We start from the raw sequence: 21,346 nt of genomic DNA on the forward strand, positions 1-21,346 counted from the left end.
GTGTTCAACTGTCGTCGTACAACATAAAAAAGAATTATAATTGAGTGTTAGGAAATAAGACGTAGCTAAATAGATAATTGAGTAGATTACTTAATGGAGAGAGACAGATTTATATACACGAGATTATAGAGTAGAGAGAGAGAGAGAGAGAGAGAGAGAGAGAGAGAGAGAGAGAGAGAGAGAGAGAGAGAGTACACACGATATACGTGGTTCACCCAATGTGGGCTACGTCCACGGGAAAGCAGCCACTCAATGGCTTTAGTACTTCAAAACAAGAAGTAGTTTACAAAGGGATTATACCCTTAATGGAGCTCCCGCCTTGCTTCACTCTCACCACCTCACACTCACCTTGTTGCATCAACTTTACACTATGAAATGTGTGTAGAAATGGCCTCCTTTTATAGGCCAAAAGGGCTGCCCTCTCTTATGAGAGACAACCATGTGTAGTCGCCCTTGTGCGAATAAGTCCAAATCGGACCCTCCAATCCGCCCATGTGTGGCCGCCCTTGAGAAGACAAGTCCGCTTTTGAATTCAGCCACCGGCCATTGAATTCGGCCATCGGCCACCGGCCATTGACTTCTGACCACCGGCCACCGGCCATTGACTTCCGACCACCGGCCATCGGCCATTGACTACCGACCACCGGCCAACCGACCGGTTGTTTTCCAACCACTTTCCGGTGAAAAAGAATATTCCGGAGAAAAAAAAGTCTCGGGGGCCTCCGCCCCCAAGGCCTTTAAAGTTGCCCCTGATTCTTGTCCGTGAAAATTTTGGTTTCCGGTGAGTGATTTTCCTTCACGCACGATGGCTTCTCCTCATAATGGGGACCTTACAAATGTGCGCTTTTACCACAAAAAATTACAAGGGTAAATCAGGCTCCATACTTAACAATCTCCCACTTGGAGACTGATCTCTAAACCAAACCTGTGACTGCTTTCCATTCTGGCTTCTTATTCTTGAATGCCGATTGAAGATGAGCAAAAACTCAACTTCTCCTTGTTGACCACCTTTGTAAACATGTCTGCAGGATTTTCACTTGTATGTACCTTTCCTAGCTTTAGTTGTCCCTCTTCCAAAAGAGTGCGTATGAAGTGATATCTCACCTCAATGTGCTTTGTCCTTGAATGAAAGACTAAGTTCTTCGCAAGATGGATAGCGCTTTGGCTATCACTGTACAAGACACAATTGTCTTGTTTGAATCCAAGCTCTTCTAAGAATCTGTGAAGCCACAAAATTTCTTTGCTTGCCTCCGTCATTGCTACATACTCTGCTTCTGTGGTAGAAAGTGAAACCACTTTCTGCAGCTTTGAAGCCCAGCTTACTGCTGTGCCTCCAACCGCATAGCCAGTAGTGCTCCTTCGAGTATCTTTGTCACCTGCCATATTTGCATCAGCATACCCTTCTAGAAAAATATCAGTTCCTCCAAAATACAAAGCATTTGTTGTTGTCCCTTTTAGATACCTAAGTATCCACTTCACAGCTTGCCAATGCACTTCGTCATCGAAATTGATTTTCACTGATCGAAGTTGACTTATGTTTGTGTTAAAGTCATTTAGGTGTTCTGCAACTGAACCATTCTCTGCCATCTTTAGATTGAACAAGCGCTTGATAAGAAATACCTTATTGGATGCCGATGGTTTCTCATAGAAGTCGTCAAGTGACTTCATCAAGTCCTCCATGGTCTTCATCTCCGAAACATTGAAGGCCACCGTTGATGCCAAGCTTAACCGGATTGTTCCCAGTGCCTTTCGATCAAGGACAATCCATGCTTCATATGCCATTGTTGCGGGCTTCTTCGCAAGACCGCCTAGTGGCAAATAGAGGTCCTTCTGGTAGAGATAGTCTTCAATCTGCATCTTCCAATAATGGTGGTTTTTGCCATTGAACTTCTCAATCTTGAGCTTCCCTTCCTCCGCCATAACTCCCACTCAATTCAAGGAATCCTTTCCTTAAGATAATTTAGCTACGAGCAAACCTTGCTCTGATACCAGTTGTTAGGAAATAAGACGTAGCTAAATAGATAATTGAGTAGATTACTTAATGGAGAGAGACAGATTTATATACACGAGATTATAGAGAGAGAGAGAGAGAGAGAGAGAGAGAGAGAGAGAGAGAGAGAGAGAGAGAGAGAGAGAGAGAGTACACACGATATACGTGGTTCACCCAATGTGGGCTACGTCCACGGGAAAGCAGCCACTCAATGGCTTTAGTACTTCAAAACAAGAAGTAGTTTACAAAGGGATTATACCCTTAATGGAGCTCCCGCCTTGCTTCACTCTCACCACCTCACACTCACCTTGTTGCATCAACTTCACACTATGAAATGTGTGTAGAAATGGCCTCCTTTTATAGGCCAAAAGGGCTGCCCTTTCTTATGAGAGACAGCCATGTGTAGCCGCCCTTGTGTGAATAAGTCGAAATCGGACCCTCCAATCCGTCCATGTGTGGCCGCCCTTGAGAAGACAAGTCCGCTTTTGAATTCGGCCACTGGCCACCGGCCATTGACTTCCGACCACCGGCCATCGGCCATTGACTACCGGCCACCGACCAACCGACCGGTTGTTTTCCAACCACTTTCCGGCCGCCGTCCGGCCATAATATTCCGGCGAAAAAAAGTATCGGGGGCCTCTGCCCCCGAGGCCTTTAAAGTTGCCCCTAATTCTTGTCCGTGAAATTTTGGTTTCCGGTGAGTGATTTTCCTTCACGCACGATGGCTTCTCCTCATAATGGGGACCTTACAAATGTGCGCTTTTACCACAGAAAATTACAAGGGTAAATCAGGCTCCATACTTAACATTGAGATGTTTCACTCACATCTCCTAGTACTGATATGTAATTGTATCGCAGAAATTGTAGCTGCTGATTTAATATTGTTAACTTTTTTTAAGAAGTTCATGATTTGAGAGGGTGGCTTGTGTCTTCTTGTTCTTCTGCTATGTATGAAGCATAATTTGTTCAAATGTACATGTTAGCTGCTGATTTAATATTATAATTCTTTTTGAAGAAATTCATGGATTAAGCGGGTGGCTTGTGTCTTCTTGTTCTTTTGCTATATCCGAAGCATATTTTTTTCGAATGTACATGTTAGTTTGAAGATTCTATTGGAATGTGAAATAACTAAAAAAGCTCCCTCCAAAAAGCTCTCTCTAACCAAGGCGCGAAAAGCTTTTTCCCTACAAACACTCCTCCAGTGAAAGGCTTAAAAAAAGCTCCCTCCAAAAGCTCTCCTAATATACCCTTGAAAATTTCAAAATTTCCAATCTACCCCTCGCGATAACAGAAAACATGAAAAAAACAATATCTTTTACAAATTTTTATACGAAGCACTCTATTCAATAGATTGAGTATGTCAAAATGCGGATTCTTGATGGTGTTATGGACTCAAGAGATAAACTGACTCGATATTAACACATGCAAATGCTATTGTTTTTTGGTATGTGGGATATCTTTGGCTAACAACTTTGTAAATATGTATTTATGCTTTTGTATATTATCTTTAGGAAAATTGGAGCAACTACCCGTAAAAAAAAAATAGCACAATGGTAGTTTGGGAGATTTTCAAATTTCAGGGGGGGTATTTTGGTAATTTTCCCTATAAAATCTAAAGGCATGTAGACCTACGTGAATGTCTCTTGAAACTTTTTTGAAGTGAAGAGAGAGAAAGAGAGAGAGGGGGGAAGGAAGAGAGAGAAGAAAGAGTTCAGAAAGAGATTCAAAAATGTTGGCTCTACCTGCGGCTTCTTCATTCCTCACCGAGTTCCCTCGATTGCGTATCATCATCCGCCCCACGCCTACGCAGAAAACACTGGCGGGGGTCAGGTCTTGGGGTCCAGGACCGCTCCATTTTCAAGCAGTCTTCTGGCTATGGCGGATCCCTCCCCGCCCGCACCTCTCTCTCCTCCTTTCGTGCTGTCCTCGCAGGATGCTTCGCGGGACGATGGCCTCCTCTCTGCAGAGACCGCGGAAACTTATATGGGAGAGTCAGATTGTCAAGAGCTCTTGCAGAAAGTTAGAAACCTCATGCGCCGCATTACTGCTGCTCGTCCTTCTCCCCACCCTCGCTTTCTTCACAACCTTGCTGCCATTCTCGAAGAGGAAGAAGAGAGGTTTATCTCCTCTATCAGAACTTTTTTTTGCCACTTTTCTCTGTGTCGGTTTTTATTAATAGTTTGCGTCAGCTTGTTGAGCTGTTGATGTTTCTTTGAATGGGGTTTTGGTTGATCAGTTTTGTAGGGTTTTAAATTTTCTGCTTATGTTGTCCCATCACACTCTTTGTGATGTTGCTGGGGTTTATGGTACATCTTATTGAAATTGTTTTGTCGACTGGTACCTGACTAAGGTTGAGATTCTGCTAGTGTTTCATATGAAATGGTTTTCTTATTTTCTTGCATCATTATGCAAGAGTCATTTTTTCCTGCAGATTTCAACTCTGGTTGTGTCAAAATTTTGCATTCAGGATAGAAGAAAGGAAACAATTTATTTGTATTAGCCAAATGCTCAAATGGGAAACTTTTAAAGAATAAGGGAGGGACTGAAAAATTTGTAAATTATACTTGTATGTTCTGAGTGGTGCCAACAATGCCTAGAGATTCAAAAGTTTCTGCATGGAATGATTTGCTCTGGTCATCTGCCAGGAAGTGTAATTAAGGGTTTATGGCACTGTTAGGATTTTCCTTTCATTGGTCTGGTCTTCTTTAATATTTTACGATCATGTTGGTCAGAGTGATGATACAGAGACGTAAGCATCACTTAGTTTTGTCCCTGTGTATATGACTTTTTCATGCGTCAAAGCTTATGCTATGGTGCCAGACTCTTAAGGTTTTTCTTTTGTTGCAGGTTTGAGAAAGAGGCTGGTCATCCCATTCCTAGCAGTGCTCGCTCCACATATGCGATAGGGAGATTGGTTAGCTTGATCCGTGTAAGTATCAATGCTCAGATGTCTCTTAAAAAAGCAGGGTCTTCTGTTGATGCCATCTGAGGGAGTACACGCTTTCATTAATTTTACAGAGAGAAATCTTGGGTTTTCATGCATCAATAGTTGTGAACAACTTCAATGTGTGCAATATAGTGTACAGATCCCAAATAATGCATTGCAGTGCAAAGGGAACTCATTAAACAGGCGTCTACCTTTTATCATTAGTGAATTTGGTTTAGGTGATCTCCTTCATTATCGAAATCATAGGGTGCTACTGCACCTTAAAAAGCGGTCCAATTTTGAGTCGTGTGCTTGTGTGTTCCTTGGGTTTTGTATTTGCAGGAAAATGATGACTTCTTTGAGCTTCTGTCATCAAGACTTCTGGTTGGGTCAAGGCATTCCACTGCTGTTAGAGCTGGTGCTGCAAGGCTGCTTCTTGCTTGCTTGACTTGTGGGATGGTGTGTATTATGTTTTCTAACCTTTCTTTCATAACATAGACATCTTTCTTTAATTTCTCAGCTCTTGTTTTTTCCATGCTTTGGCCAAACCATTTCCTCTACTGTCTGCTTGCAGTATCCAGATGCATTTGATGACTCCGTCCTTAGCAATATTAAACAGTGGGTCACAGAAGAGACTTCAGAGTCTGATAGTGCATGTTCAACAAAGTCTGGGTCCAAGAAATTGAAGAGTGTGGCCTCACGTGACTGTGTAGTCCTTAAGACATATTCTTTAGGGCTTTTGGCAATAGCCTTAACCACAGGGTATGCGAACTCTAACTTCCACCAGCTTGTCTAGTAACATAGTGTTTAATATCTTACCCTTTTTGTTTGCCACGTGCTCTTTCATGTTCTGAATGCAGGGGAGGCATCATAGAAGAGATGTTAGGGCGCGGTGTGGCGTCAAAGTTAATGCACTTTTTGAGACTGCGTGTTTTAAAAGATTCTGCTATTCAGAAAGAGGTGGCCCTTGCTTGTGAGAACAAAAGTTTTGGTTTTACTCTGGCCAGAAATAAAGACAGCCGGATAAAGCTTCCTGTCGAAGTTATGCAAAGAGAGAATACTCGAGATGTGGAAGAAAGCTCAGAAATTTCATGTAGCGGAAAACTTCAGAGTGACTTATTGGAAAGAGAGAGGTTTTCAAAGGACAAGGAGGAATATGGGGACATGATTTGTCGAGACTCCTACAATGAAATGTTGAACAGTACACCTAATGCAGATGATGTTTTAGACTGGATGGGCGATGATGCATGGCAAAGAAGAGACAAGGTTGGGAAATTCAGGTATACAGATCAACAATTCACTGGCCAAATAGCAAGAGTTGATGATTTAGAAGGTTTGGGCAGAGAAGAGCATTCAAAGTGGAGAGGTGATACCAGGGATAGAGGCTTTAGCAAAAGCAAAGGGAGGAGGGTTGGTGATGGTGCATTAGAAGGAGATAGAACTGCTACTTTACAAGTTTCAGGAAGCCAATTACCTCCAGAGAGGATTAAAGCTGTAAGGGATAAAAGCACTTCTAAGGGTGTTGTGGGAATAGACTCTCATATATCTGTGGATAAGATGGACGCCCCGATTGATATGGACTCTGTTGCTTTGGAGATGCAAAGTGAATTCCTTGAGCAAAATGTATATGCAAAAGTTGGTGGTGTTGACATCTCGGAGTATGTCAGGCAAGCGGCCAAGGCTGCACAAGCTGAAGCATGGGCTGCGAAGGCCCCTCCTGAAGTAATCAGGGCTGTAGGGGAGGCAGCAGCTGAGCTTGTTAGAGCTGCTGCTTTGGAGGTATGTAGTTATTTAAGTTGTTTATTACAAGCTTACAAATCATTGAGTCACATGGAAGCCTGTGTTAATGAATACTTGATTGAAATTCAAGGTTGAAAAATCCAGATGAATTGAACCTGAAAGGCTTCACCTGAATTGTTACTGTTTCGTGCATATCCCTCATGTTATCTTTGTAAAAAGGATGCTATAATCTCAGTATACAAATTTTTCACATATGTATGGTTCCACAAGTATTGCAGCTAGACTGATCATATGTTTGTGCTTTGTGTGGGGGGTTGTGTATGTGGGAGCTACATTTACAATCGTTTCGACACTGATTGATGGTGCATTGATGATAGCAATGGGGATTTTCCATCACTTGATACTGTGCTTGCCCCTGATAGATTTTTAGGGCTATAGAATGAGTACAAAGATTCAACTTTTGTGGCGCTTCTTTAAAGGTCACTTTTTCTTCTTTTGCTCCCCAATGGTCTCTTATAGAGGAATAGGCGTTGGGTAGGGAGGTGCTCTGTAAATTTTAGAAACATGAAAGGTGGAATAGAAACATAGAATGTGGAATCAAAAAGATTTTGATCGTGTGATGGCTCAATTTTGTCTCATCCTCAATTTTGCTGCATTTGACATTGGGATCAAACCTTTGATTTCATACCAATCATCAACTCCACTTTTGTTTTTTTTTATTTTGGTGTTGGGAATGTTGTGTGTTTTCAATGGATACCCGAGGACTCCTACTCTCAGAAGGGCAAAGCTTGCCACTGTGTGAAGACAGTGCGCCTTGAGGGTAGGCAAAAGCAAACACTATATTTATGGTGCTGGAGTTGTAGTGCGTTGCAAGGGGGAGATAGTGGCTTGGAGTGCAGTTTGTTACGTGACTCTTTCACAAGAGGAAAAACCCTGGTGACTTGTCACAAACTGCTGACGTGTCAAGCCACTGAAGAATGGAGCCAACTTGTAGATTCCGACCGAGGGGCCTAAATCCTAGCAGCAGTAGAATAAGTTTTACCAACTTGCAAAGTCTTGCCGAGTGGCCTATTTTTAAAGAGAGTTCCCACCTACTTATGGGGCCACGTTTGATGGGGCCCAAGTGACACAAAGATATTAAATAAAGCCGAAACACACTCAGGATATGTTGCGTAACAGATGATGACGTGGCAAGCACTGTACGGACAACCCGTAAATTGTGGTGGCAGTGCTGACGTGGCACATATACGGATTTTCACGTTTTACGTTGATGATGTAGCAACTATACAGATTTTCGTGATATGTGCTGGCAGTTTTTAGCCTCAGTTTTTGGGGCCAAAATGCTTTTAGAGTTTGATGCTTTTCATGTAACTACTTTTCATAGGCTAAGGGCCTTTAAATATGTGCCATGGGTTGTCTCCGGCACGTCTCCGCATGGGAGTACAGAGGACAAAGTACCGGCTTGTATTGGGTTGAAGCAATATAAAGGAATACCGAAAGGGGCGCCAAGGTTTGGGGCCAATGCTCTCTTGGGGTAGAACTCTGTCACTCCCCGTCTTGTGTGTCGTGCACTCTCTATCTCTTTTAGTTCAGTTGTTATTTGAAGTGCTCAAAGTGGTATCAGAGCTTCATGCGTGTGCTTTTCTGAAAGCATACTGGTCCTACCAAAGAGGAGGCAGAGCAAGATGGTGCTTCCACGTTTCATAGGGAATTTTTTAAAGAACCTTCGTGTCTCATCCCAGGACTCATTAGCCACTGCCACCCTTACGTGCATTGGGCACGCTCCCGTCTTCATCTCTCTGTCTTACTGGGCATAAGCCATAAAGATCACTTTCAAGAGAAGGATCAAAGATTTTTCGAGCCGCCGTTTTTATCAGAGGCAGTGCCATGACGTGGTAGATGTCTATAGCTACTAAGATGCACACTCCAAGGGCTTGGCAAGCTTTCAAGAAAATTTTTACCCGAAGTTACATGCTTACTAACGTCTTCCTTCGGAGTAAAGCTTCTGGCAGAGTGGGGTATCTTGAAATGATTGCCACGGAAACCCTGGCAGATTACGACTTGAAATTCTTGGAGATTTCTCTATAGGTGTCTCTTCTCGAGCGGAGATTTGTAACAGACTTGGACACCCCAAGTCGGGAATCTGGCACGACACACAAGAGAATCACCTAAAAACACTTCACGAATTTAATCACAATTCACTTGAGTCGACACAGCCCGGTGTAGTTCTGTGTCCAGAGGTATTGGCCCCAAAGTCTAACGCCCCTCTCGGTATTTATTTTTATATTAGTGCTTGAGCAAAAGTACAAAGTCCGAGGGTCCTCTCTGCTTAGTTGCTCGTTAGCAAGATTAAGTGTAGAGACCCTCCCTCAGTATATATTTAAAGGCCCCATGGGCTTTCAAAAACAATATATGAAAAGCTTTAAACTCAAAAGCTCTAGGCCCAAAAGCAGCTAACAAGAATCGCGGAAATCCGTACGCTACCACATCATTAGTCAGCGCAAAACGCGGAGCGTCCGTACAACTGCCACGTCAGCACTTCTATGCGGTCTCTCTTTCTTTTCATTTTTCTAGTGTCCCTAGGGCCCATCGGACGGGAGCCTATAAGACAGCTTATAACTTTGAATTCTTGTCTCGGACATGCCACATCATTATTTTGTGACAAGCAGCCTATCTCATCTCTTGCACCAAGATTGTGAAATTTCTTGTGGTGTTTTCAGCAAGAGCAGCTCCTCCTCTTTTCTCGTGTTTTGCAGCCAGATCATCCCTCCCATCCTCGGGCCAATCGCTAGTCCTCTTGGCAGCCATCACAGCGTGCAATCAGCTCTATCTCCTTGGCTGTTGGTGTAATTATTCACCAGAGGATAAACCACTCGAACACGTAAATTGGAACTTGAAAGACAAGAATCGAACAGAAAAGAGCACACTTCCATTAGTTGAGACGGAAGAGGGGGAGTTTCTCTTCAGAGAGAGTTGGCCCTCGAGCCGAGTGCCCCTGACAGTATTTCCTTATTATTTATAAAGAGAGACTTTACAACTATTGTGCGACCACATATTGAGCTAAGTTCTACAATTGAGGCCTTGCCTTAAAACGAAACTTGAAAATATCTTCTAAAAAATAGAGCATAAAAGCATCTACTTTAGTAATTGGGACCTAAAAACTTATCAGTCAACCGCTTCAATTATCTTGCGGTAAAAATCTCTCGCGTGAAAGCTTCCACACCATCACTGGTTCGTTTCGCTTCCACGTGTTATCCGTGTAGTTTCTGCGTTTTGTAGCGGGTTTTCTACCAACGAATTCACTCACAAAAAAACCCTGGGTTGCGCCAGCTTCTGTAGTGTATGTGATGGGTTGGTTGTATAGGTCACCGCTGCCAAGTTAGCAAGCCGCCACATACCCCTCTTATAAAGAAGACTAATCATTTGCGATTATGCGTGCGTACACAAGGACTCAAAAAACATTGTCATTAGTTATTGTCCCATGCCATGCAAAGAAATCCAATCATTAGACACATTACATGATTTAGAGAGAATGTTGTAGTCATTCATCTCTGACACAAATACTATCATCACATAAACACAAAACATAGAACAACTGACTAATTTATCAATCTAGTGATGGTTTTCTGGTGCTCAGTGCAACAAGTGCTCGAGTCGCCTTTTTGATAGATCCAAGGTTGTAAGGTATGTTGTGTTTGGTACACATTGTATGTAGTACTGAATGGTTTGAGTTTTAGATATGTAAATTTCGTATGTTTTTTTTTTAAAGCCTAAAATTTGGAACTACTTTAGATATTCATAAGTATCACTTCATAAATGGTAAAACTACAAACCAAGACTACCATAAACTATAATATTTGAGGCTTTTAAAAAACTGTTCGATATTGTGCACCACTTCGTGGTGCCCTCCCGTTACAATATGCTTCGTTGAGTATGCTACAGAACCATGTATGACGACGTCAGAATCCAACACTAGATTGATCTATCCAAGGTTGGATATATTCATGAGGATCCGTACATATGGTTGTACCATACAAAGTTTTGTTTTATTTTTAAAATTACTTTTTCATTGGTTTTTTGGGCAGCCATTTGTGTGACATCTCTAATTTGGGCCTTTTAAGTGCCTATATACCCTTATTAAACTCAATACTGAGACAATATCATCTCATTATTTTGATAAGACTATAATCTATGGTTGACTGTCATCCACTTCATAATCTTAAGTTTTTGGAGTTTCTTGTTGTTTTATGTATAATGTAACATTTGAGAGGTAATTGAAGCTTTGCACGTGTTGTTCGATTTTAATTGTTTAGTGTTGGAAGTCTGAAGTGTGCCATGTGGCAATTGGAAAGAATAGACTGGAACAGACTTCTGGCACTTCAAAACAACTAAACATAAAGAGAGAGAGAGAATCCACACGAGAGACACAGAGTGGTGGAGTTCCACTCCTAGCTGGCAATGGCCCCAAACCTTGGCGCCCCTTCTGGTATTTCTTTATAGTGCTTCAACAAGGTTACAAGACCTTGGACTCTTCTCTGCTCCTCTGCAATTAGGATGCTAGAGAGAGAGCCCCATATTTAAAGGCTTGGCCCCCAAAAACATCTCACATGAAAAGCATTTGCATCCAAAAGCAACAGGTCTGGTGCCCATTGGGTTGTAGCGCGAAACACAGAAATCCGTACAACTTGTTAGTGTAAAATCCGGGCTGTTTGTACAGTTTGCCACAGTTTTTATGCAATTGGTATTTTGATTGGTCTTTAGTACTTTAGGTCCCTCGGCCACTAATTTGCAAGTTGGTAGGGTTACTATTTTTAATCCTAACCCCTTCTGACTTTAGTTATAGGTTTTAGGCTCCATAGTATGCCTAGTGAAGAATACGTTGCAACACCATGTCTAAACACACCCTTCAATGGAGTACAACAATGTAGTGATGGCATGTACCCTTCTCAACACATATATTTTACTAGGCTATGTCTTTACGTTGTTTAAAAACGATACATCAATCAAATTTTGTTTGTATCGGCCACAACCACTTCATCAGAGTCAACTTGTCATATACTCCTTCTATCTTGTATCCTTGGGTGATGGGTCGATAATCTTTGCTGGCTGAAGCATGATCACTTTTTCCAAACCGCTTTATCCAAAGCGCTCATTGAGAAACAGATCTCTCGTTCTATATAACAGATCTCCATCTCTCTGCATAAATCTGCCTATCTACATTGAGAGATCAAAACAATCACTGTATATTGGGTATTGCAATCATGGTGCGCCTGCGAGGGGGTAGGCAGTGCCTCGGAGCAAAGTTTATCACACTACTCCTTTTTAAGTGAAAAAAATCCTTGCTTGGTGAAGGCTCGTTGTGGCATGAGTAGCTGTGAATATCAAGAAGGTATGAATTCATTCATATCCTTTGGCCGTTATGGTATGTGGATTTGTACGTACCGATTGTACCATACATGGCTACTAATAAAAGAGAAATTACAAAATCCTACACGTGTTTGATCATTAATTGCTCTTGGAAGTTGGAAGCTTAGAAAGGCAGAATATTCTACCAACAATGAGTTAGGGCATCCTCAGAATTTACAAAAGCATAATAATGACCAATTAGGGAAGGTCTTATAGAGTAGACACAAGCCTTTTATACAGAAGAATTTTGTCTTATGGAAGGGACATTAGAGACTTGTCTCATTTGTCTCTTGAGTAATAACCTCACATCAGGAATCGTGTGATTGTACGCTTCCGAACATATGACAAATATCTTAAGCTGTTTTATAATTTAGGTTTCTCAGAATAAAATGGTACGAATTTTTACTTACCTTAGAACTCATACGTTTCAGTACTACGTATCTAACTACGAACCTTTTCACCTTGCACCAATGCATGAGAAGATCAGTTTAGTGGGTATGATGGTAAGATGGATGCTATTGTCATCTATGAATTGACCGAGGCTAGTGCCTTGTGGCCTGACACGAATGGAATGTAGGCTGCTTTCTGTTTCTTTTTTTTTTCCCGGGGGGGGGGGGGGGGGGGGGGGGGGGGGGGGGGGGGGGGGGGTGGTGTTTCTGTCTAGATCTCTAGACTATAAATTTTACAAGAAAATTTCAGTTAAACCCGTTTGTTGTATTTCTGGAAGTTGGTCAACGATACTACCTTGAGCTGTACAATGCTTTTTGTTGTTGAGTTTCTATTTTTGAATTGTGGTATGCTATGTAGGTTTTTAACCACTCAGCTGGTGAAGAATTGGCCTTAAATGCTGCAAAATCCGCAGCGGCAACAGTTGTAAATGCTGCAGCTGCCACTAGGGCGATAAAGTATGTATGTAATGTTTTTAGTTTGAGTGATCTCAATTGTCTTCTATTCAACATTTACCCATCATCTTATGCTTGAGTGGATGTGACATTTGTTAGGGTGAGCAACCAAGATTTGCAAGAGGAGTGTGAAAGCAGCAGGGAAGAGCTTGAAGTAGCAGAGTTAGTAGATTGTGTACCCAGTGTTGGTGAGCTTTTGATATTGAGGGAGAGGTACTCAGTGCAGTGTTTGGAAAGGCTAGGTGAATACTTGGAAGTTTTAGGACCAGTACTGCATGAACGAGGAGTTGATGTTTGCTTGGCTCTTCTACAAAGGGAATCATCAATTTGTCTCTCTACGAAGGATACAGCCATGCTATTAGAAGTGCTCAAACTAATCTGTGCTCTCGCTGCACACCGGAAATTCTCTGCATTGTTCGTAGACAAAGGCGGTGTTCAACAAATACTGGCTGTGCCAAGGCTTCCTCAAACTTATACAGGAGTCTCTCTGTGTTTATTTGCTTTTGCATCTGTTCAGGTGAAAATCCATCTTACTATAATTTTGTATACTACCTAATTTTGGAAAATATCTTGTGTTTATGACTTGATACTCGCTGAACAGGGAGTTATGGAACGTGTTTGCACTGCACCAGTGGATGCGGTTAATGAATTGGTTGGTTTAGCTTTGCATCTGCTGGAATTTGCCCCAGATCCTGCCAGAAGGAATGCTGCACTGTTTTTTGGAGCAGCATTTGTGTTTCGAGCAATATTAGACTCCTTTGATGCTCAGGATGGGCTTCATAGAATGCTTAATTTGTTGCAGAATGCTGCAGCGACAAGATCTGGTGGGGGCTCCAATTTAGTTGGTCTGTCCCCCACATCACGAACTGATCGTGGAGCATCTACTGAAGTCTTGACCTCGTATGAAAAACAGACTGCCTACCATACATGTATTGCTTTACGCCAGTATTTCCGAGCACACCTACTTATACTGATTGATTCCTTACGCCCCTTAAAAGGAAGAAGTGGTCCTCGGAGCAACACAGGTGGTCGGGCTGCTTTTACTTACAAACCTCTCGATTTATCCAGTGAGGCTGTGGATGCTCTTGTAATGCAAGTACAGCGGGACAAAAAGGTTGGCCCTTCATTTGTGAAAGCTGGTTGGCAGGCAGCAGAGACATTTATGCATCACTCGGGCCATCTTACTCTTCTTGAGCTAACTCAGGTAAACATTGAACTTGCATACGAATATTTAGTTACGAGATGGTTTTATTTCTTTTAATAAAGATAATCAATGATATGAAATTTTAGGTTTCACCAGAAGAAAGATACCTCCGTGACATATCCCAACATGCTCTTGGGATTTTACATATACTTACATTGATGCCTGTCACAAGAAAGTCAATAGTGAGCTCTATACTCAGCAATGGGCGATCTGGTATGGCAGTAATTCTTGATGCTGCCAGTGCTCCTACAGAATATGTTGAGCCCGAGGTAATAGCTCAACTCCAAATATGCCATTGTTTACAATGACCTCATGTTCACTGTACCTTTGACTTGTTCAGTGCGAATTTATGATTACAGATAATTCAGCCAGCTTTGTTGGTGCTCGCAAATCTTGTCTGTCCCCCTCCCTCTCTGTCAAAGTGTCCGACAATGTCACATAATACACCAATATTTTCATCTCAACAGCAGTGTACGAACTTTAATACGACTGATGAAGGGAGGGAGCAACATGCCAAGCAAGAAGCTACCACAATGAAAGGAAATGGAGATCTGGTTGCTACCATCTCAAAGGATTTTAAGGAAACCAGTTCTTGTGCGGAAACTCTTGGTGACAAAAATAGAGCTGGATACTTGCCTTCGACTCATTCAGGAAATTATTCTCCTACAGCTACGGTTGTTGGGGATAGGAAGATTTGTTTAGGTTCTGCAGCAGGTGGCTCTGGTCTCGCTGCATGCATAGAGCAGGGATACAGGCACGCACGTGACGTTGTGCGTGCCAACAATGGAATCAAGGTCCTTTTGCATTTGCTCTCTCCAAGCTCTGTTCTTCCACCTGCATCATCCGATTGCATCAGATCTCTTGCCTGCAGAGTGCTTCTTGGTTTGGCCAGAGATAATGCCATTGCACATATTCTTACCAAGCTTCAGGCAAGCTAGTTTGACTGCGTGTTTTGTGAGATGCTTTTAGCAACAAGTTGACTTACTTAGTGTTCACAGGTAGGAAAGTTGCTCTCAGAGCTACTTCGAGAAGGAAGTGGCCATGCCGGATTGGCCAAACATGGAACTGGAGATCAAGGTCGTTGGCAGGTGGAGCTTGGTCAAGTATCTATGGAACTGATTGCTGTATGCAAACGAAATCCTTTGTCAAGCTTCAAGTTTTCATTGTAACATATACCAGGGGTTACACAAAAGTGGTTCTGTTGTTTTTTCTGTGGTGAACTTAAGGTTTTTTGTTTTGATTGCGGCTTGAATATTTCAGCTGGTTACCAATGCTGGGCGCACAACAACGATAGTAGCAAGTGATGCAGCAGCTCCAACACTAAGACGCATTGAAAGGGCTGCTATTGCTGCTGCCACACCCATTAATTATCCAGCGCGGTATCACAATGCATCATGTTGTCTCCAAAAATATATCTAACTTTGACATGAAGGCTTTTCTGAATAGCTTCATTTTTTCAGGGAGCTTCTGCAGCTTATACATGAGCATCTGGTCTTGTCTGGACTCACCAGTACAGCCTCAGCATTGTTGAAAGAAGCCCAGCTGGCACCTTTGCCCTCTGTTTCTTGTCATACAACAGGCTCAAGTCACTATCTCACTTCTGAACTTTCTCAAGGCCTACAGCACTGGCCATCGGGACGGGTACCTAAGGGCTTCTTTTTTGAATCTGCAGTCAGGGGCCATGAAGGGTTCATATATGAGCACACTTCTGGCAGTTCTCAGAAAAGGGGCTCCAGGTCTCAGAAAAGGTGCCCCGGTTTTTCTTCAGCTTTGATCTCGAGTCAAAAGGCTTCATTGTCTGGGATGTTGAGGGAGGGCAACAACTCAACAAGCAGACGAGAAATTGTTAGAGATCTTTATAGTTGTAGGGTTGCGGAGGGTCATGAAACATCTGATACAGATTTCTCAACTCATGGAGCTACCAGTGGTTTACCTGTCAAGAGAAAATTGACCGAGGCTAACGTCCTCAGTAACAAAAGGCTCTTTTCACTTGACTGTCAAGGTCCACCTCCCACACTTGCCTCATTGGTTGATTGTAGGGGCAGTCAAGCAAAAGACTACACTTTTCTTGTTAACCCACAATGTCAGGGCCAGGAGTGTCCATCGGCTGTTCAAGAGTGTCAAGAGAGTGTATCACACAGTAAAGACCCTGCCTATGACATTGACACACAGGAACAGGTAATTTCTCCAGGCAGTGGTTCTAGACATACACAAACTAAGGTGTCCCATATTCCTCTAATTTCGAGTTCCCAGTGCCAAAACGAGCGTGCTTCATTAGACTCACTGGTGGTACAGTATTTGAAACACCAGCACAGACAGTGTCCGGCACCAATAACTACGCTGCCTCCTCTTTCTTTGTTTCATCCGCACATATGCCCTGAGCCAAGTAGAGCTTGTTATGCACCTCTGAACACTGCTAAAAGATTTTCTGCAAGAGAAACAGTTCCTCGTTTTGGTGGAGTTCAAGGCAGAAGAAGGGACCGACATTTTGTCTATAGTCGTTTCAGACCCTTGCGACCATGCCGGGATGAGAGGATACTTCTTACTTCATCAGCCTTTCTAGGAACTACGTTCTGTCTTGCTGCTTCAAGCCAAGCAGGTGAAATCTGTCTATTTGATTGCAACACAGGAAACCTGCTGGAAACACACACATGCCATCAGTCCTCAATTTTATCTCTTCGCTCGGCATCTATAGAGCTAGATGGCTCTGTTGAGCCAACAGGGTTACTGCCAGGGCATCTGCTGCTATCATCAGGAAGTTCTGATGCTCGCTTGTGGAATTCATCAGTGCTTGGTGGTGCTCCATTGCACAGCTTTGACGGCTGCAAGCTGGCTTGCTTTAATAACAGTGCAAGTTTGGTTGCGGCTATCTCGACTGACTCAGCTCGAGAGGTTCTACTATACGATGTTGAAACTGGCAAGCTGGAGCAGAGGCTCCCTGAGAGCTCTTCATTTTCAGCAGTTTTGAGAGGGAATGCAAATTGTTGTTCAATTCATTTTAGTCCCTCTGATAGCTTGCTGCTTTGGAAAGGACTCTTATGGGATCATCGCGTACCACAAGCTGTCCACCAATTTGATCAGTTCACTGACTATGGTGGTGGTGGGTTTCATCCAGCAGGGAATGAGGTGAGAGTATTTCTTAAACGAGTTGTGCAGCTTCTTGTATACTTCTTTGTAACAGCTCATTGTCTTTTTTAAGTTCTTTTATCTGGAATATTGACTTAAATAGAAATCTGAAGCAGGTTATCATCAATTCAGAAATCTGGGATCTGAGATTTTTTAAGCTTCTTCGCAATGTTCCCTCTCTAAACCAGACCGTGGTCAACTTTAATTCTACTGGTGATGTAATTTATGCAACCCTCAGAAGGAACCCCGAGTCTGCTAATCATCGACGCAGCAAACACCCTCTTTCCACTGCATTTCGAACCATAGATGCTGTGGATTATACAGATATAGCAACCACACCAGTTGATCGCTGTGTCCTAAATTTGGCAACAGAATCCAACAATTGTCTTATTTCAGTAGTCGGAGTTGATGTTCACAATGAGATGGATTCTATTGCTAGGCTTTATGAAGTTGGAAGGCGCAAACCCTCAGATGACGATTCTGATCCGGATGACGGGGCTGAAACAGATGATGATGAGGATGATTTTGCAGAAGAGGCAGCAGAAGAAGAAGATGAGGAGGACGGCAGTGATGCTGATGAGAGCTATGATGAGGATGGGAGTGGGGATGAGGATGAAGCGGAAGAAGATGTTGATGCAGATGGTGATACAAATGAAGAGGATGACGATGCAATTGAGGTAGATGGAAGCATTGTGGAGTTGATCTCAGATGGTGAGGATGATGAAAATAGGATGTCTTATAGTAGTGCCGAAGATGCTTCTGCTGACGACTCTGATGATGGGTATGAGGTGTAAGTAATCTCTTTGGTTTTGCTAAATTATCCAACCGGAAGATCGCCAACAAACCTTGGAGAAAGGTGTTCGATTCTCAAAAGACAAGGGGTTCAGGTTCTTGCAGTTCGATGCATATACTAACAAGAATGGCAATGAAGTATGGGTGCCTCTTGCAGGGGAGGCCATGGAATCCCTTGTCTAGAGCCGTCGAATCTGCACGTCTCCAAGCTACTGACCCACGGAAGGTCTGCTGTTGCTTACTTGCAGATATTGTTTATAGTTGAGCTGCTAAGCAGCGAGTTGAGGACACTTGCAAATATAAACATTTTTTAATTGTATATATAGGACTGTATAATTTACAAAGTTCTGCCACCTTCATAAGAAGTGTCAACCTAGAGCAAGGGAAGTTGAGCAGTGGTTGTGATCACGAGTATGATTTTGATCTCTTTGGCACGTTAGTCCCGTAGGGTGCCTTCACAAGCATCATGGGAGTTATATTCCATCTTCTTGTTTGGTATCTTTTTTAGGTTTCACTCGAGATTTCCAACTTCCTAAAGTTTTATACTCAACTGTTGGTTCACCCTCAATAGGTTATATTTGTAGTTTTGGTCTCATATGTCTTCTGGGCCATTTAAGACACTCGTTGAATTTTCCTTCCATTTTTCAGTTTTTTTGTGGGGTGCATGCAACAAAATTTCATACCTCGGGACACAAATGGACAACCAAAAAAAAGGCATCACCCAAAAAATGCTGAAAATCCTGGAGAGTTTGATGTGAATACAAGGATAAGCTAACCAAGCGGAGAAAGTTTACTCACCGGTCTTGTTATCTTGAATGAGAACTTGGTGGGATAGATTTTTGCTTATTCCATGTAGAAGCAGCTTTCTGCAAGGAAAGAAAAATTCAAGATTAAGAAAGGAGATTCAAGATCAGCGAGGAGGGTATTAGCAATCATAAGTTGGAAGGCTTGGACCTTCTAGAGAGGGGTTTGTCTTAGAAGTGGATGTTAGTCTCCATGAAACCGGATGGAGAAAAGTAGACCATGAGGACATGCTTAGGGGCCTTTGTGTCAAGTATACCAAAATACTAAAAGCTTGCGAAAATAGTTTTGAAGTAACAAAACTAAGTGAGATAGCTAATGCTTGTATGAGTTCTCTATTTGAGTGAGCGATTGAGCATTGCTACATGTAGTACGCAGGAGACTAAAGAATGGGCAAGCTACAAAGAATGTGTATGGTATCTAACCAAGGCGCCCCAATTTTGTTTTGGCAGCCAAACCCATTCTCTTTATTTCATACTCTAGAACCCTTCATTCACCCTCAACTATGACACTTTGACCATTATCTTCCTTGTGCATCGACAATCTATTGTCAAGCTCCATCTTGCGACCATGCGGTTCCAATCCAGCGAGCTTTTTTTAAATTTTCCATCACAACACTAAAGTCCCTCCATATCACCACCCGCTTTGTTGCTATTGCGAACTTGACACCTTCAACCAAGCAAGCCATAGTCTTCCATCAGCGTTGAGAATCCATAATCAAGTGTGATCTGGTAGCCATGCGATTATAGTTCATAGTTTTCCACCACAATAAAGCACTTTCAAGTAAATTATAAGTTGGAAAATAGAAGAGTGCAAGAAGTTAAAGATTTCATCAACCATTAGCTTTGAAAAAGCAAGGAGGAGAGACAACTTGAAATCATCACTAAATATAGCCAAGAGAAAGAAATAGGACGGGATTAAACAAAGAGAAAAAAGTTAAAGAATATTGAGAGTTTCAAGCAAAGTGGTGGAGGTTGTAGAAAAAGAATCAAAGTATTCAAGTAAATTGGTCTATTTTCTTGTTGGTATCTCATATTTCTTTTTTTTTTTTCATCAAAGAAACTAGGGCTATACTTTTGCTTGTGGCCAAATCAAGTCCCTATTGTTTATAAGGAAATATGAAAGGTGGATTATGGTCCTTTTGTGAAGTGATCCAAATGCATTGATGAATTTTTGTAGAGTTCTACCTTGGGCAATGGGGATGTTCAAGGGACTATGAACAAAGTTAGAATTAGTAGGATAATTTATAAACAACTATTTAAGATCATGAATAAAAACTTGAAGTACTTAAAAGTGAATGATTCTTTGCTATCAAAACAATAAGTTGTTCAAGAGGCATGGCTTATAATTAATTTCATAGTCATGAAAATGCTTGGAGCTTTTTGACATCAGTGACATATATCGTGGTAAGAAGGAACAACTTAAATTTGATCTATTCTTTGACTCGAGGAATTTGAAATAAGAAACGTTAAAATTCTATGATCTTTAGCATTTTGAGGTGAATGGGGATGCTCTTTTTGTGATTAAGCTAGATCAAAGTGAAATTGTGAAGAAAAGAAGACTTGAGAGAGTGTCATTAACCCTCATGAATAGAGCTCTTGATACTAGAGAGGACAATAAGACAAAAAAATCCCATAAATTTTAGTGTTTGATTAGAGGAGAACATTTGGTGGTTGGGTGCTTTGAGATTGGTTGTTAGGATATTAAATTTTTTTAAGTGAGTATTTTATCATACTAGTTTATCTTCAACAATCAAAGCCCGACATGCAAGGAAGAAGTTAGATGTTGAGGGTTTTGGTAGGTACAAGATGGAATGGCCCATGAGGGAAGATCTATAGAGCCTAAAATACACGTACAATGTGTTAAAGGGTGTCAATGCCAAAACCCTTTTTATCTCTTACATGGGTATAGTGAAGAAGTTGAATCTTGCTAATTAAAATAAAGTTTCCAAAAGACACTCAAAAGATTCAAACTTTCAAGTAGTTTTGGATATTTCTCTCTTAAATACCCATATTTGCACAATGTATGCATTGCACACAATTATTGAGAGGATTATGTATCTTAACATAGGTTTTATATGGAAATTGCATCCTTGATTAGCGAGGGAAATTGTCATAAAAGTACCAAAAAGATCTTATTAGATATAGTGGACTTCACGAGAGGAAAGTGGTGAGAGAGAAAAACCTCAAGAGGTCATTTGGTGGAAATAGGGTTGTTAAAAGGGCTTGTATTGGAGGAATGAAGGTAATGATCTTTTCGAAATACCACAAAAAATTGGTGCATTCAAGGTTCAATATTGTTGAGGTTTAGACCAATTGGCAGATGCCTGTTACTAAGACATCATTACTAACTCATGCATTCTTTAATTGAATATAGGATAAGGATTGTAAGAGGATAACTCACTCTCATAGTGAACTCCACCTACATCATGTGTCTCCTCTTTTCCTCCTTCGTACTAT

At 41.8% G+C, this 21,346-nt stretch overlaps 1 protein-coding gene across 1 annotated transcript; it reads left to right on the top strand.

Moving 5' to 3' along the window:
• The first annotated feature begins 3,685 nt into the window (after nt 1-3,685).
• On the top strand, nt 3,686-18,494 carry LOC147454422 (DDB1- and CUL4-associated factor homolog 1-like). Its single transcript, XM_086516391.1, has 15 exons — nt 3,686-4,107; nt 4,838-4,919; nt 5,259-5,375; nt 5,491-5,678; nt 5,777-6,695; nt 12,870-12,967; nt 13,064-13,481; nt 13,566-14,168; nt 14,255-14,437; nt 14,528-15,097; nt 15,167-15,292; nt 15,429-15,547; nt 15,629-17,294; nt 17,411-18,084; nt 18,244-18,494. Exons 1-15 carry the CDS (start codon nt 3,866-3,868, stop codon nt 18,398-18,400), a joined length of 6,162 nt encoding a protein of 2,053 aa, XP_086372517.1. The 5' UTR covers nt 3,686-3,865; the 3' UTR covers nt 18,401-18,494.
• Nucleotides 18,495-21,346: the final 2,852 nt, after the last annotated feature.

Source organism: Adiantum capillus-veneris, chromosome 7, assembly GCF_014529385.1.
Source record: "Adiantum capillus-veneris isolate H3 chromosome 7, ASM1452938v2, whole genome shotgun sequence".
Lineage (NCBI taxonomy): Eukaryota > Viridiplantae > Streptophyta > Polypodiopsida > Polypodiales > Pteridaceae > Adiantum > Adiantum capillus-veneris.

What these genes read in the sequence shown, in the direction of transcription:
- LOC147454422 (XM_086516391.1), top strand. Translation starts at nt 3,866, where the DNA reads ATGGCGGATCCCTCCCCGCCCGCACCTCTCTCTCCTCCTTTCGTGCTG. An exon ending in CTCGAAGAGGAAGAAGAGAG is followed by an intron (nt 4,108 to 4,837) that starts GTTTATCTCCTC and finishes CTTTTGTTGCAG; the next exon opens with GTTTGAGAAAGAGGCTGGTC. An exon ending in GATTGGTTAGCTTGATCCGT is followed by an intron (nt 4,920 to 5,258) that starts GTAAGTATCAAT and finishes TTGTATTTGCAG; the next exon opens with GAAAATGATGACTTCTTTGA.